Source organism: Erinaceus europaeus, chromosome 21 (genome assembly GCF_950295315.1).
Source record: "Erinaceus europaeus chromosome 21, mEriEur2.1, whole genome shotgun sequence".
Taxonomy (NCBI): domain Eukaryota; kingdom Metazoa; phylum Chordata; class Mammalia; order Eulipotyphla; family Erinaceidae; genus Erinaceus; species Erinaceus europaeus.
In genome coordinates, this window is record NC_080182.1 from 41667970 (window position 1) to 41684553 (window position 16584).

General features: G+C 40.6%; 1 protein-coding gene and 1 long non-coding RNA gene across 6 annotated transcripts in view; one reads left to right on the forward strand and one right to left on the reverse strand.

Moving 5' to 3' along the window:
* LOC132535322 (uncharacterized) overlaps positions 1–16584 on the forward strand; it is a 474613-nt gene that overhangs the window by 167851 nt on the left and 290178 nt on the right. The window contains exon 3 of one of the 2 annotated variants that reach the window (XR_009547120.1): positions 1804–1857. The exons of the other annotated variant lie outside the window; for it this stretch is intronic. This is a non-coding gene — a long non-coding RNA (uncharacterized LOC132535322). Of the gene's footprint in view, positions 1–1803; positions 1858–16584 lie in introns of those variants that run through there. 2 annotated transcript variants of the gene reach the window in all.
* ZNF385D (zinc finger protein 385D) overlaps positions 3113–16584 on the reverse strand; it is a 285209-nt gene continuing 271737 nt past the window's right edge. For 3 of the 4 annotated variants that reach the window (XM_060180877.1, XM_060180878.1, XM_060180876.1), the window contains 3 exons: positions 10625–10803; positions 9503–9604; positions 3272–6299 (listed from right to left, as the gene is read on the reverse strand). In XM_060180877.1, coding sequence (XP_060036860.1) covers positions 6066–6299; positions 9503–9604; positions 10625–10803 — 515 coding nt within the window. In that variant the 3' untranslated portion in view covers positions 3272–6065. Of the gene's footprint in view, positions 6300–9502; positions 9605–10624; positions 10804–16584 lie in introns of all 4 variants that reach the window. The other variant, XM_060180879.1, reaches the window with a different exon arrangement.

Here is a 16584-nt window from a genome sequence, read left to right on the forward strand (position 1 = left end):
CCTTTTGTTGCCCCTGTTTTATTGTTGTATTTATTATTGTTGTTGTTGTTGTTGTTGGATAGGACAGAGAGAAATGGAGAGAGGGAGGGGAAGACAGAGAGAAATGGAGAGAGGGAGGGGAAGACAGAGAGGAGGAGAGAAAGACAGACACCTGCAGACCTGCTTCACCACCTGTGAAGCGACTCCCCTGCAGGTGGGGAGCCGGGGTTCGAACCGGGATCCTTATGCCGGTCTTTGTGCTTTGCGCCACCTGCGCTTAGCCCGCTGTACTACAGCCCGACTCCCCCACCACTTTTTAAGATGCTTTTCCACACAGAGTTACTAACAATTTCATCTCTGCTTTTATACAGGTAGTTCTATAGAAGATTTGAAGCAGTCTCTAAATCACTAGATTAATTGTTCCACTGCCCTCAGTCACTCCAAGGCTAATCTTCTCAGACAAAGTAAGGACTATAAAAGCTGGATAAAGGCTAGAGACTGGCACACTTTTGTTTGTTTATTTATTTATTCCCTTTTGTTGCCCTTGTTGTTTTGTTATCATAGTTATTATTGTTGTTGTTATTGATGTTGTCGTTGTTGGATAGGACAGAAAGAAATGGAGAGAGGAGGGGAAGACAGAGAGGGGGAGAGAAAGACAGACACCTGCAGACCTGCTTCACCGCCTGTGAAGTGACTCCCCTGTAGGTGGGGAGCCGGGGGCTCGAACCAGGATCTTTGCTCTGGTCCTTGTGCTTTGCACCACCTGCGCTTAACCCGCTGTGCTACCACCCAACTCCCAAGACTGGCACACTTTAATGATGGCTCTTTTGGTCACTACCAGGCCACCCAATCATCTGAGGCCCTAGTCAGGGAACCCTGAGATTCCCACACAGACATGACGCGCCTAGACCTCTCTCCACTGTCACTCCTCTCCATTGTCATTTCCATCAGGAATAACATGAGCCCTCTTGTGGGCCTGTACAGGACCTTGCCCTCAATGTGGATCAGCAATGGTGGGTACAGCCCCATTCTCTGAAGGGATGTTCAGTCAACATATTCTGCCACTCGAAGGAGATGGGTCCTGCAAGGAGTGCAGCCTGGAAAGTTCCTAGCTATGACCACAGAATGTGAGCCCAGACCTACAGGGATGCAGAGGCCACACAGGCTCCTGTGTTGAATATGGGCTCCAGATCGAATCAATGGGTTTACAGTCAATAATATTTATATACTTTCCCATATTTGGGAGCTACTCTCTTCCCTGATCCAACTTTCTAGTCCTTTTTCCAACTCTGACACCATCTCCCCAGATAAAACCTTTAGCCCACCTGCATGTTAGCTGTCAGGCTCAGGAAAAAATTAGTAAAGTTGTGGGCTTCTTGAAATATGCTTAAAATAGGGAGTCAAGCAGTAGCGTAGCAGGTTAAGCGCACGTGGTGCAAAGTGCACATGGCGCAAAACACAATGACAGGACCAGCTTAAGGATCCGGGTTTGAGCCCCAGGCTCCCCACCTGCAGAGGAGTCGCTTCCAGGCGGTGAAGCAGGTCTGCAGGTGTCTGTCTTTCTCTCCCCATCTCTGTCTTCCCCTCCTCTTTCCATTTCTCTCTGTCCTAACAATGATGACATCAACAACAACAACAGTAAAAAACAACAAGGGTAACAAAAGGGAAAATAAATATAAAAAATTTTTTAAAAGAAACATGCTTAAAATAGATGTACTAGCTTTTTCTAAAATGGAGACTCCAAATCTCATCTGCTATATTTTTGTCTTTAGGTACCTGATTATTACACAACTTGTCCTGCTTTATGTATTAATTCTTTTTCAGCCACCAGGCTCCGGATGTTACCATGATGCTAACCAGACTTCCCTGGACAGACGACCCCACCAATGTGAGCCCCACTTCCCCAGAGCCCTGCCCCACTAGGGACAGAGAGAGACAGGCTGGGAGTATGGATCCACCTGTCAACGCCCATGTTCAGTGGGGAAGCAATTACAGAAGCCAGACCTTCCACCTTCTGCATCCTACAATGACCCTGGGTCCATACTCCCAAAGGATAAAGAATAGGAAAGTTTCTACTGCAGGGGATCGATGCGGAACTCTGGTGTTGTGAATTGTGTGGAATTTTATGCCATTTATCCTATGGTCTTGTCGATCATTATAAAATCAGTAATAATAATAATAAAACAGTTTGAGTAATGACTACTTTCTGGAAAGTGAGAAGAAAACCAAATATTTAAGTAAGCAGGAAAAGTTAGGACAACACTCAGTCATACCCTCCTCCTTCCACAGGGGAGCAACCCACAAGCAGGAGAATCTCCACTTCCTCACTTATGCTTAGTGAAGGGCTCGAAGCCACGCTAACATCCCAACATTTAAAACACAACTGCTCCCCCCCCCCCATATCTCATATTGAAAACACTAAAACATATTTTAGTTCCCAGCTCCACAAGACCGTGTGAAAGTTTCTGCTTACCTGCTCTGGGGTCCAAATCAGAGGAGGCCAATCTCCTTCAGACTGAAAAACAAAGGCAGCACAGCTGCTGATGGTAAGCTATCAGCATGAGAGGCCGGCATCAGACTTAACTCTTCAGTTCCGTCACCAAGTCTACTTTAAGTTCTGTGTCTCAGAAACTTATGAGGGTATACTCATAAGAAACTCTGAGCCCTTTAATTTTAAAGCTTGATAATCTTTTTAAAGATTGTCTTCAGTTCTAATTTCCAAAAGTATATACACCCTTGGCTACATAGCTCTTTCACCACATGATATGTAGCACTTATTAAAAACAAACGAACAGACAAAGCAGTGACAATATAAATTTCCACCAGTCATCTGGATGCGCTTATGTGAACAGAGCTACTGGCTTCGAAACTTTAGAGCCAAAGAAGGAGCTCGCCAGTATAATCACCTGTTTTCTCAGCAGAGAAATACAGTTTCTCCAGTGACTGACTCCTATGTGCCCAGCTGATCTGGGTGAGGTGCATCTGCCTCTTGCATTTATATCTGTCTCAAGTGGGATCGGAGACGCTTACCCTAACATCACTTGCTTTCCGTGGACGTGATTCATGAGAACGAATGCAGAGCCATAAATTCAGACCACCCTTGAGGATTTTTCAGAGAACCAATGCTGACCCATCTGAATTATTGATCTTTATTCATGAAAAAAAAAAAAAAGGTTCCCTAGGGGGAAAGACTGTAGCTTTATAGCAGTCTGAAGGGCTATCTACTAAACGTTGAACTGGTGTTAATAGATACTTGGAGTGCAGGGAAGCAGTTCACAGAGAATCCACTGTCTTATGGTTAGGCTTCATCCTTTATTAGGTAGTGAATAAAAGACAACTGATGCTTACAACTCCAATTTAACAAACAAAACCATTTAAACAATTTTAACAAATTGTTTAAACCATTTAAACAAACAAACAAAAAAAATTGTTCCATTGCTAAGTGAGGCAGAAGGGATTTAGGTTTATTCTGAGTTTTTCTCATATGGCTGATGGAGGAAATATGGCTGATTTGTTTGTTCCCAGAAAATCACTACAGTTAGTCACATCTTGTGACCCAGGCCCCTGTGTTTACCGCAGGCCCTGACTTCCCGTGGACGGGCTCATTCTCCTTGGTGAAAACAGGGAGGACCAGCAGAAGCACATTACAGTGAGATCGCATCAATCAACACTACACTTTCCAAAAGAAAGAGAGGTCTCTTTTTAAATCAGGCGTAAAGGTTGCTGATGGGGATTCAGGCTATCATATAGTGAAATATCGAAGTGTTTGACAAAGACCAAAAAGACCATAGGCTGGGTACATGGGGATATTGTAGAACCGCAAACAGAAAACTCAAGGACAGCTTCTTCTCCGCCTGGCTGAACTAACAGGACTGGCAGGTGACAAAGGGGGATCTTCACATGCCCAGAGAACAGAGATAATGGTAAATGCAAAAGTGCCATACTTTCAAAAACAAAATTTAATGCTAATAAACATGTTAAACCAGAGATGCAAAGTTTAAAATTCTCTTTACCAAAAACTGATTGCATATTTTCTCTCATTCTTCTCCTTTGTCCCTGGTTACCTTTTTGTTTAACAAAAGATACATAAAGCCAATTGCTTTAAAATCATGTTCATCTGACAAACGTCTACAGCTAGATGGTAGGTGAGAGTGTCAAAGACCATGTTTAATATTGAGCACCAAGCACACTCTGGGTGTTTCTTAGGTATAAAATAACAAATGCTAAATACCTACCTCTCCCATGGCTTCATCTAGAACATTTCTACCTCTCCAAAGATGACAGTTTATATAAGAGCAGTTTCAGGAAGGACATACCCAGCCCTTCCTTGTAATTTTTTATTAGTCTTTAGAAAACATTTTCAAATTTTTTTTCCTCTAAACCTAAATCACATATGGTTGATTTATACATGTGTTATCATGGCTCTAAGTTTGAGTGGCATTGCTCTTATTAATGCAACAGACAGACTGCATCAAACCCCAAACCCCATTGTAGTGATAGGTACATGTTAGCCTATGGGAAAAAGCAAATAGCCTTTATCACAAATTAAAGGCACAGCTATTTTTATGCCAATTGTTACCAACTTAATGATAACATGTAATGCAGGATGATTATATAATTATTTTATATAGATTTTATTTTTATAAGTTATTCTCTTAATCTTTCTAACATATACACAATATACATATATTTATATATATACCCCTGATCAATCTTGTCTTGAAAGTAAAACATCAACTCCTTTCAGTCTTAAGGTGCACATCAAAGGCTGTCTGTCAGCATTTTATAACTCCACTAGAAACATGATGGTAGAATGCTTTTTACCAGTTTTTTTGACACTATATCCTTGGTCTGAAATTAACTCACATTCATATCACTTGCCTTACTAACATTTAAATATATATCATTTATATCATGTCAGTAGGAAATCTGAAAAAGAACAGTAACAACAACAACAAAAACAACCCACAATAATAACTAATGCCTACCATCATATTCAAGGCAGAAACCTTCGCCTAAAAGACAACCCTACTGCTATGATATAAAGGGGGTATTGCAGACACAAAGTCTGTTTTTATTGGATATGGACTAACATAAAAATCTTTGCTCTGCACAATCACACTAGATCAGTGTTACCCTTTACCCCAAAACACAATATTTGCACCATTTTTTTCTCAACACCCATCATACATGGGATTGATTATCTGTTTTTAGATATCAGTTCACTAGAACACTTCTGTATTTCCAATAATACTGCTTAAAAGCAGGAAAAGAGCACTGTGTGAGAGGTCATCTTTTCTCATCTCTCTTCTACCTTTATACTTCACCCCCTTCTATCACTCTGAGCATAAAGCCATCTCCAAACTAGTGGGAAGGAGAGAGGATGTCGGCCAAGACACCTTCCACACCACTCTTAGATTGCTTACTGGCATGAAATAGTTGTTCTTCTACCTTTTGCGATTCTTTAAAACCTAGTGGCAAAGATTGAGACACAGCGCTATTGTTTTACGAGACAGCTATTGTATCTACTTTTACAATAATACCCAGGGATTAATACCCAGGAATTGCTGTCATAGCAAGAGGACCAGCACGGGGACTACTATTCACAGTGTTGCTTTTGTTGTTTTTTTCCTTTTCTCATATTATTTTAATCTACAGAGTAAATTATTATATACACACTGGAACCAGTTAATGCCCTTAGACAATGTATAGCTGTTTCATAAAGCAGGAAAGACAATGCAGGGGGAATCGGTGCCCAAAAGCACAGTCACAAAGGTTTCAGAAATTCTAGATACCACTACAAGTCAATGCTGGAGATCACTTCTAAAACAATCAATGTTCAAGAGGAATGCTTTAATCTGGAGAAAATACCACCCCTTTCCCCTCCACCCCCAAACTTCCCACTTTTTTTTTTGTATTTGTCTGTGTGTATGTTTAATAATCTTTGCAATTCACTATCAAAAGTCCTGGCTCTTCACATGTACTTTAAACTATAAATAAACACTGCATAGTTCTCTTTTGTTGTGTGTGTGTGTTTTTTTTTTTTTTTGAAAAATTATTGCAGTACCACTACTCCCATCTGGAATTCAATAAGGAGCAAACAGCACAGGAGTGTGGGCGGTCCGAATGGGTCCCGGTGCTGGCCTCAGGAGCGCTGGAGGAAGTGCAGAAGTCTGGAACAGTGTTGCTGCTGGGGCAGTTCGAAGACTGAAGGGGGCATTTACTGCCACAGCTGCAGCTGCTGCTGCAGCCGCCAGTGGATTTGGGAGAATTCTTGGAGCCAATGGCTTTGTGGGTTCTTTTGAAAATACTAATTTTACCTATAAGGAAGAAAATAAAGAGTAAAAGAACAAAAGTTTGGGAGTCAACAGTTAGTAAAACAAATACAAAGAGAGAAACTGGGTCAGGCGGTAGTGCAGCAGGTTAAGCGCACATGGCACCAAACTCAAGGACTGGCATAAGTATCCTAGTTCAAGCCCCCGGCTCCCCACCTGCATGGGAGTCGCTTCACAGGCGGTGAAGCAGGTCTGCAGGTGTCTGTCTTTCTCTCCCCCTCTCTGTCTTCCCCTCCTCTCTCCATTTCTCTCTGTCCTATTCAACAACGATGACATCAATAACAACAATAATAACTACAACAACAATAGAAAAACAAGGGCAACAAAAGGGGGGTAAGCAAATCAAAGAGAAAAACATAATTATAAACTGAAAAAAAAATCACAGAACATCGTTTGGAGGAGTTGCAAGACATTCACAAGACACCAGTCTATCATGTTTGAAAAGTCTTCCAGAAATGTACTCAGACAGTAGTATGTGATGCTTTTATTGATAATTGAATGTCCAAAAAGCCTATTCATCTTAAGAAAAAAATGGGAAAAATTTACTCTCCTGTTTACAAGCACACTAATTCATAAAATAGACAATTTTAAAAAGTTACTCATAGGGGCCAGGTGGTGGCGCACCATGTGCAAGGACTCAGGTTCAGGCCCTGGTCCCCACCTGCAGGGGAAAATTTCATGAGTGGTGAAGCATTCTCTCTCTCTTTCCCTCTCTGTCTTCCCTACCCTTCTCAATTTCTCTCTGTCTCTACTCAATAATAAAAACATAAGAAGAGTTTAAAAAAAAGAAACACCAATTAAAAAAAAAGTTATTCATCGATGTTTTAGATTACTCAAGTATGAGATAATAATCAAGACAAACATAAAAGAGCCAGACTGTGCTGCAAGCGGTGAAACAGACAGATTACCATGCAGGAGGACCCAGGTTCCAGGCCCAGTCCCCCCTGCAGCAGGGAAGCTTGGCAAGTGTTGGAACAGACTATAGGCATCTTCCTTTCTCTTGCCCCTTGCCCTCTTTGCCCTATCATTCTCTGTCTCTATCATGATTTTTTTTTAAAGGAAAAAAATAGCCTACAGGCACAGGGCCCAGCAATACAAAAATAAAAATTAAAAAATAAAAAGAAAGAAAGGAAAGGAGGAAGGAAGAGAAAGAAAGCATAATTCTGCTTTGAAAAATGAAATTAAAAACTTAGCTCTCTAAAAGTTTGACAGGCCCTGCTTCCTCTTTATGCAAAGGATAATAACATTCTCTCAGTCCCTACAAAACTAGTTCACTCTCTCTTACAGCAACGGCAAAAAAGCTGTTCTTATAGCAAGAATTCCTCCTTTATGGAAGTGGTGATACAGTGATAGTTAAGGAGGTTTATTGACAGAAACATTAACACAATTTGACTTCTGTCTTTATTTAAGAACTATTCCCTTGATTGTCACAAGCTGCATCTATGTGGTCAGGAACAGCACTCAAGATATGACTAGTGATGCTGAAACACCCTCTCAGTAGATTTCACAGCCTCTGAATGGAGCTAAAATTGCTTCTGTACAAGAGAATAAAGTGACTTCATTTGCATAAAAATGGATACTGTGACTGAATTAAATGGGTCATCTCATACTGAAGTCTCATAACAGATGATTGCTGTTCTCCTTTAACTATATTTTCATGTCAGCAGCATATAATAGCACCCATTATTAATAAGATCTATTTTGAAGAAAACAGATTTCAAAATGCACAATTCAGCACATAGTACGGATGAGATGTTCTTAACTTCTCATTGAGTCCTGAGTCTCTCTGATGAACAAACACTAAGGCCAATTTAACAGGGTGTAGGGAAAGGGGACACATACTTGTAAATATTAGACTAAGATAATAGGAGGTTCACAGATCTTCCTAAGATCCAAAACAAATTCCAGGTCAAGTCATAAGTTCTATGAAGGCAGAGGAGGACCTAGTGGGGGGTTCAGTTGTTACGTGGAAAACTGGGCAAAGTTCTGCAAGTACAAACTATTGTTTTTTCTTTTTTTAAATTTTTTAAAAATTATCTTTATTTTCTGGATAGAGACAGTCAGAAATTGAGAGAGGAGAGAGAGAGAGAGAGAGAGAGACCGAGACCTGCAGCCCTGCTTCACCACTTGCAAAGCTTTCCCCCTGCAGGTGGGGACTGGGGGCTCGAACCTGGGTCCTTGCACACTATAACATGTGCACTCAACCAAGTGTGTCCCCACACTACTTTTGTATTTTCTTGTTGACTGTAAACTATAAATCTTCCAATAAAGAAACTTTTTTTAAAAAAAGACGTAAGTCCTAGAATGTTTCCTAATCCAAAAGGCATGTTTGGGCTAATGGGCAGTGAACACTGTCCAGGAAGCATTCTCTGGGTGTTACGTAGTGTCTCTGTGTGACTATTTAAATAAAGCCAATCATGCCTTTGACCTTTTTTTTTTTTTTCCAAATTGTAGAGGACAGGAGAGTCGGGTGGTAGTGCAGCGGGTTAAGCGCACATGGCGCCAAGCTTGGACTGGCTTAAATCCTGGTTCGAGCCCCCGGCTCCCCACCTGCAGGGGAGTTACTTCACAGGTGGTGAAGCAGGTCTGCAGGTGTCTGTCTTTCTCTCCCCCTCTCTGTCTTCCCCTCCTCTCTCCATTTCTCTCTGTCCTATCCAACAACTACGACATCAATAACCACAACAACAAGAACTACAACAACAATAAATAAACAAGGGCAACAAAAGGGGAAATAAATAAGTATAAAAAATTTAGAAAAATTGTTGAGGATATCATTTATATTGCTTAAAGATATTTTTAAAAAAGATGCAGGACTTGCTTTTCACTAACTTTCATTCCTAGAAGCAGGGAGTGATGTGAAAATTTCAGGTGATTATTTCTCGTACCCAATATTTTGTCCCCTCCACCTTTCCTCCCATGTCCTCTCACAGCCTTGCGGGCCCCTTACAGAGACAAAGGCGAGTCTATAAACAGGGCTATCTACAGTGCAAAACAGCAGAAAACTCGTGAAATCAATTTTTTTATCAGTGGAGTAGGGAACAGATTCTTAAGCCAACTGATTGTTATTAGTTAGGTACATTCTGCTTATTCCTTATATCAAAACAAACGAACAAACACAGTCAAGTTCAGTAGACTGTGGCTATTATCATAAAGGCTACTATCATTCTGGGGAGCAAAATGATACTCACCCCAAGTGGATGTGCTGTCTTCTGCAGTTTGTTGTAAGGACTGTACTTAGGTTTTGGGGGCTTCCCAGCAGCTCTGTCTTTGTGCCTTCTACTGCTAATGTGCTATTAAAAGTAATTAAAAAATGACAGATTTAAAAAATATTATTAAAAAAAATCACCTCATAAACATTGCTTTCACCTGGGGAAGGATATTGATCACTTCATGCAAATTTTAGAAAGACAAAAATAAAGGAATATGCTCTTGTGCTTGGCCTCCATGACAAATACCTTTATGGTATTTATTCATTTTGTGTTTTTAAGTCATATGTTGATCTTCATTTCCTCGGCCTTTTTCTACATCAACACACAGATCTCCTTTCTTAGAAGAGAGATAACAAAAGGAGGAGATAGCTAAAGGAGATTGATGTGCAAATAAACAGAAATGGTCAGGCGGGCCTGAATTTATTTCCATGCTTATGTTTATCCTCACATTTGTACAGTCAAATGTCAACCCCTTAACTTCTAAAGATAAAGAACTGAAGTGCATAAAAACCAGGACAGCACGACGCCTAGGAAGCAGTCCAGTCTGAAGGGAAGGCCTTCAGCGGGCAGTGTTTGAACTGATCTCTGCAGAAGGCTGTTCAAAGTCAAAGGATGAACAAGAGGCAGTCAGCCTCTTAGCAGGTGCTTGAAGAATTTGGAAATGTAGTAGCACACCATGGAATAAAGAGCACAAAATAAAGGAATTGCACAATATGAAATTAGTTTTAGACTCTAAATATCTAAACAAGGAAAAATGAGCCATTGCAATTTGACCTTTAAAGAAAATCAACACATTGGAGTGACAAAATCTGGAAGAGGAAAGGTCTAGTAGCCCTCTTTCCTCCTCCTCTTCCCATGTAAGTTCACAAAATCACTCCAGACATTTTCCTAAAGGTTTTTTTTTTTTTTTTTGGAAAAATCACATTTTAGCACTTTCTCAAGATGTAGCAAAAAAGTGTGACAAAGTAAGTAAAGACAATGAACAGAAGTTGAATGGATGGTTGGTAGATGGGAGAGAACCATGGGAAAGAAGGCAGGGAGGAGCACAGACCTCCTCATCAGCGCCTCCCTGCTTTCAATCCTCGACTTGATTCTGCCTACCTGTTTAAGTTGCGTTTCTGAGTTGACATGCACGTCACAGATCTCACAGTGAAACGTTTTGTTTTGTAGGCCTGTATTTCCCTTATTCACAGGTCCCTTGCCTTTCACTCCTGCCCTAGGAAAGGCTTTGATAGTACCACTTCCATTCCGGGCTTCTAGCATGGTTTTGTGCTTTGTACCTGTCAGGAATATTGGGGGTGGGGGTGGGGAGAGAGAAAAAAAAAAAAGAGAGAGAAGATTCTGAGCTAATATACGCCTTCAAGAAATACTTCAAAAATCCAAAAGATGGTGCCTACTTTGAAAAAGTGACATGCTTCCAGAGATTATGGTTTAAGTCTCTGACACACAAGAATGGGTGGACCTTGCACTTGAGTCACCTAGTAGGGTACTGAGAAACGACCAGTTTTAGTTATAATGTCAGCATCAGAGACAAGCACTACCAAAACGGAATATCAAAACCCCAGAGTTCTGAGGCGAGATTAAATGGGTGTCATTTCATTGCATTTCCGCCGGATGCTAGGAAGAAGTAAGTGATAGGTCAAGGGGAAGAGGGATTCTGCTGGTAAAGTTGGTGGTGCTGTGAAACATGCTTAAATATGGAGTCTTTTACAGAAGGATCATCTTCTAAGCATAACAGAGTCATGCCTTACAGGGTGTGTGTCTTAGGTTCAAAGAGGAAAAGTAATGATACAGAGATTTAAAGAAATATTATAGGGATGATCTCACTCTCAGGCAGAAGCTGAAAAACAAGATCAGAAGAGAAAACACAAGTAGAACCTGCACAAGAATTGGCGTATTGCACCAAAGTATAAAAGACTCTGGGGCGAGGGGGGTACAGGTCCAAAAAGGATGACAGAGGACCTGGTGGGGGTTGTATTGTTATATGGAAAACTGGGAAATGCTATGCATGTACAAACTCTTGTATTTACTGTCAAATGTAAAACATTAATCCCCCAATAAAGGAATTTAGAAAAGAAATATTGTATTTATTTTGGGGATACAGAAAAGCTGAGAGGGAAGGGGAAGATAGACAGTGGAGAGAAAGAGAGATACCCACAGCACTGGCTAGTGAAGCATCCTCCCTGCAGGTGGGGGCAAGGACATGAACCCAGGTCCTTGTCATTATAAAACATACACCACCACCTGGCCCCTGGTATATAGACTTTAATGACTGGAAGAAAGCACTATTAGACTAGTGAAGCCCAGATTTGCTGATGCGGTAATCTCCATGTAAATAAATAACCAAAATGTGTGGTAGAATCAGGTTCAATTTTTAAAACCAACCATTGCCATCTCTGGACTATCAGATAATCAGTGTAATTCCTGTAAAAGTAGATTTTTAAATAAATCTCCAAAGTGTGGAGCTAGAGGTGGCCCTACCAGTAGACTGCACAAGTCACCTGCATTCCAGCCCCTACTCCCTACCTGCGTGGGGGAAGTTTCACTAGCAGTTGACCAGACTGCAGGGGTCTCTCTCTCTCTCCCTCCCTCCCCCGCTCCTGCGCTATTTCTCTCTGTCTCTATTCTAATGAAAAAGACAAGAAATAAAAGTATAGCCATTGGAAGCAGTGGCTTCTTCATGCAGACACTAAGTCCCAGTGATAACACTGGCGGCAAAACTAAATAAATAAATGATCGATGTTCATATTAACTGTGTTCTCTAAAAATTTTACTCACAGATTTCCTTTGAGTTTACGGTGGTCTTTACATTTCTCTCTTGATCACATGCTTTTATTATAAAAATTTCTCTTATGATCCTCTGTGTCCTTGTCATTCTCACTTTTTAATTATTTCTTAGTTGTTTCTCATCCAGTGTATTGTTATCAGTTCTGCATTCTTGAGACAGTCTCGTAGAACCATGGAGCATTAGTGAGGGAAATCTCTTGGACTGGAGGCTGGGACCAGCATCCAGCACCCCCATCTCCCATATGAGGTAACACAAACATGAAACAGGCTTTAGCAAATACTTCAGCCTCTTCAAAATGAGTATACCTTTACTGAGTCACATGTAAAAATCTTTACAACTTAGATTCCCTGCTTCATATTCTTATGCATAAGCTAATAACAGATCTTAAGTTGAGATTATTAAGGAGAGTGAAAAAAGGCAACACCTTCTGAGAAGACAGAAGGGCCAAGTATGGAGGAAGGTATTCTGAGGTGAGTGGTGTGGGACTGCCCAGTGTCAGACCGTCTCTGTGAAATGCAGTGAAACAAGAGCTTTCTGTTATTATTTCTTAAACCAGAGCACTACTCACCTCTGACTTATGGTGGGTCAGGGGGTTGAACCTGGGACTTTGAAGCCTCAGGCATGAAAGTTTCTTTGCATAACCATTATGCTATCTCCCCTGCCCTAAGAGCTTTTTAGCTGATTATAAAGTGACATAAGTAAAGGCTGGACAAAACAAAGTTCTAGAAATCAAGTATTCACACACAGCTGCACACATGCATATGTGTAGCTGTCTATCTTTCTACTAAAAAGTGATTTTATTAAAGTATTTCTCTTCCATGCAGCTTCTCCAGTAAAGCCAAGAGACATCTGCAGGGTGGGTTTGGCTCACAGGTTGTTGGAAAAGTCATGACATAAACTATATTTTTCTATGCCGAAATGTATCATAGTTTTTCCAACAACCCAGTAGTTGCCAGAAAGATACTAATTCTCATTCTGAATTTCTTGAGGACTTCTTGATTCACACTAGTCATTCTTTTTTTCCATTGGGAATTGGGTTTTAGTAGGTGGAACTGAAATTGCCCCAGAAAGAGTCGTAACATATCCAATGGTTCAAGTAAATGATCTTGCACAAAGGGAGAAGAAAGCCAGATGTAGGTAATTTGCCTCAGGATTGAGTATCAGGGAAGTGAGGGGAAATGAGGGGAAATGGGGGGAAATGCAAGATTTGGCGTTGATAGTAGTGACTTCACAACAGGAAGAGAAGGTCCAGAAAGTAAAATGTTCCTCAGAATGTTTTTTTGACAAGACCAGCTAGTGCCATGCTCCCTAGAGGAAAAGAAGTGACTGGAAGTCAACACTGGAAAAATAGCCATTGTCTCAGAAAATCATTGAGTTATCAGCATTATGACTCACTCCAGTAATCTCTGCACAGAAACTAAAAGAGAGGAAAATTAAATATACCCATGCACTTTTGTCAGAGTGGTGGTTGTTGATAAGGAGATCGGGGCACAGAACTTTGGTGGTGGGTTTGGCATGGAACGAACTATATTCTATAATCCTACAATTTTATACAGCTCTGTTAATCAAAAACATAAAATGGCTAAAAACATAAACCCATGAATTCCTTAGACGTACATAATACACAAGAAGAAACATAATTTGGTTAGAGATGCGGTAACACTGGATAAAAAGTACAGCTAAGTTAAGAAAATATACACTAAGTGTTCAAGCATTTAATGTATTGAGAAATAAAATACCCTGACAAAATATCGGGGGTAATTAAGAAAACTTACACTCATTTTGTCTCTTGAGAACCCTGTGCAACCGTGAGAAAGTATTAACTTGTGAGTCAGGCGCCATGAGTATACCCACTGAACAAGAACACATTGCAATTCAGAAAGGTGAAGTCATGTCTCTGGCTCACAAGGTGAGCATGACTTGCAGTTCCCAGCAGGTAGAAGAAAGTCTGTAGCTATGCCCAGGGACGTAACTACGAAATCTAAGGATTCCAGAGTCAGATGAACTCCATGTTTATACCTACCTTCCACAGTACTTTTTAAAAAATATTTCTTTAGTCTCTTTCGTAGCCTTTGTTGTTTTATTATTGTAGTTATTATTGTTGTTGTTGTCGTTACTGATCTTGTCGTTGTTGGATAGGACAGAGAGAAATGGAGAGAGGAGGGGAAAACGGAGAGGGGGAGAAAAAGACAGACACCTGCAGACCTGCTTCACCACCTGTGAAGTGACTCCCCTGCAGGTGGGGAGCCCGGGGGGCTTGAACCGGGATCCTTATGCCGGTCCTTGAGCTTCACATCACCTGCGCTTAACCCACTGCACACCACCCGGCTCCCCCACAGTAATTTTAATTTTGTATTTTGTTAATGCAGTCTTTTCTAAGCCAGGATTTAAATTTAAACCATAGAAGGCCATGTGCAAAGAGCCCTGCAAGGAACCAGGCTTTAGCCAGGCTCCCTGCAGCAGGGCCACTTCACAAGTGCTGAAGCAGGTCTGCAGGTGCTTATATTTCTCTCTCCCTCTCTACCCCACCCCCCCTCTCAATTTCTCTCTGTCCTATCGAATAAGATGGAGGAAAAAAAGGAAAACATTCCCTTTTCTAATAGTCCTCTAGTTAGCAACTGGCATACAGGAAAGATAAGTGGGGCAGTAAACTGGCAAATAGCTTTTAAAAACCGTATAAGTGGGAGTCTGGCGGTAGCCCAGCGGGTTAAGCGCATGTGGCACGAAGAGCAAGGGCCTAAGGATCCTGGTTTGAGCCCCCAGCTCTCCACCTGCAGGGGAGTCGCTTCACAGGCGGTGAAGCGCTAACTATAACAACAATGAAAAATAACAAGGGCAACAAAGGGAAAATAAATATAAAATAATAATTTAAAAAAGTTATAAGTAAATCATTTGGCCATCAAGAATATTCAGACAGTTATTAGCAAATAAAGAAAGTAATTTAATTCAGTCAAGCACATCAGTACTTTGATAGTAATTATCATGTGCCAGTCAATTTCTTTCTATTTATATATATGTGGATTTAAGAAAAAATGTCAATAACTTAAATACAGTGACTTCATACAGAAGTCCTCATATAGTTATCTATTATAATTATAATTATATCTATTATAAGTTATAATTATCTATTCTTCTACAGATGGATATTTGTACTATTAGTACAGGTTCATCATATATGGATATGATACATTTAAGTGCGTATCTAACATCATAAATTTGTTTTAATTCCTACTTTCCACCTATATAATTTGGTTGTAGTGAACATTTTTTTTCTTTTTTTGTCATTGTCAGGGTTTCATCACTTTTAGTTAACTTTTTCAGATAGAAAGAGACAGAGGGAAAGAAAGACATCACAGCACTAAGGCTTCTTCCACTGCAGTGATAGAGTTTTTAAAAATTTATCCCATTCATAAAATAAACTTCAATTCTTTTTGTTGTTGTTATTGTCACCAGCGTTTCAGTACTCTGGTTGCCTTTTTCAGATAGAAAGGGACAGAGAATCAGAAAAAATGCTCACTTGTATACTGTGCTTTTTGCCATGTGTGAGACCCAGGTTTGAGACAAGCCCCCGCCACCTTTGAAGGAGTCTTTGGTGTTGTGGTCTCTTTCACTCTCTATCTCTACCTCTAAATATATAAATAAGTATCTGTACAAGTTTGAGACACAGAGAGTGACTGGCTGTGATAGAAAGGCATATCAGGGAGACGGGCGGTAGCACAGCAGGTTAATTGCACGCGGCGCAAAGCGCAAGGACAGGCGGAAGGATGCCGGTTCCAGCCCCATGCTCCCCACCTGCAGGGGAGTCGCTTCACAGGCGGTGAAGCAGGTCTGCAGGTGTCTGTCTGTCTTCTCTCCCCGTCTTCCCCTCCTCTCTCCATTTCTCTCTGTCCTATCCAACAACAACATCAATAACAACAATAAAACAACAAGGGGAACAAAATGGAATAAATAAATAAACAAATATTTTAAAAAATTAAAAGAAAGGATGCCATAGTACTAACGATTCCTCTAGTGTAGTAGAGTGAGGCCAAAACATAAGATGTGCTTCTAGTAGAACAAGAACATTATATCCAGGTGAGCTAATATAAGTAGTCTTAACTTTCATTCTTTAAAACTCAGTCTCCCAGAATAGCCCTATAACGATATTGACCAGTGTCAGTCAAGACTCTTAAACCCATGTAAGTACCAGAGATGGTTTCTTTCTCACTGACAAGTTCAGATGATGGGTGTCAGTCTTCGAGCAAATGATGACATAGGAAGATGCTTTATGTTT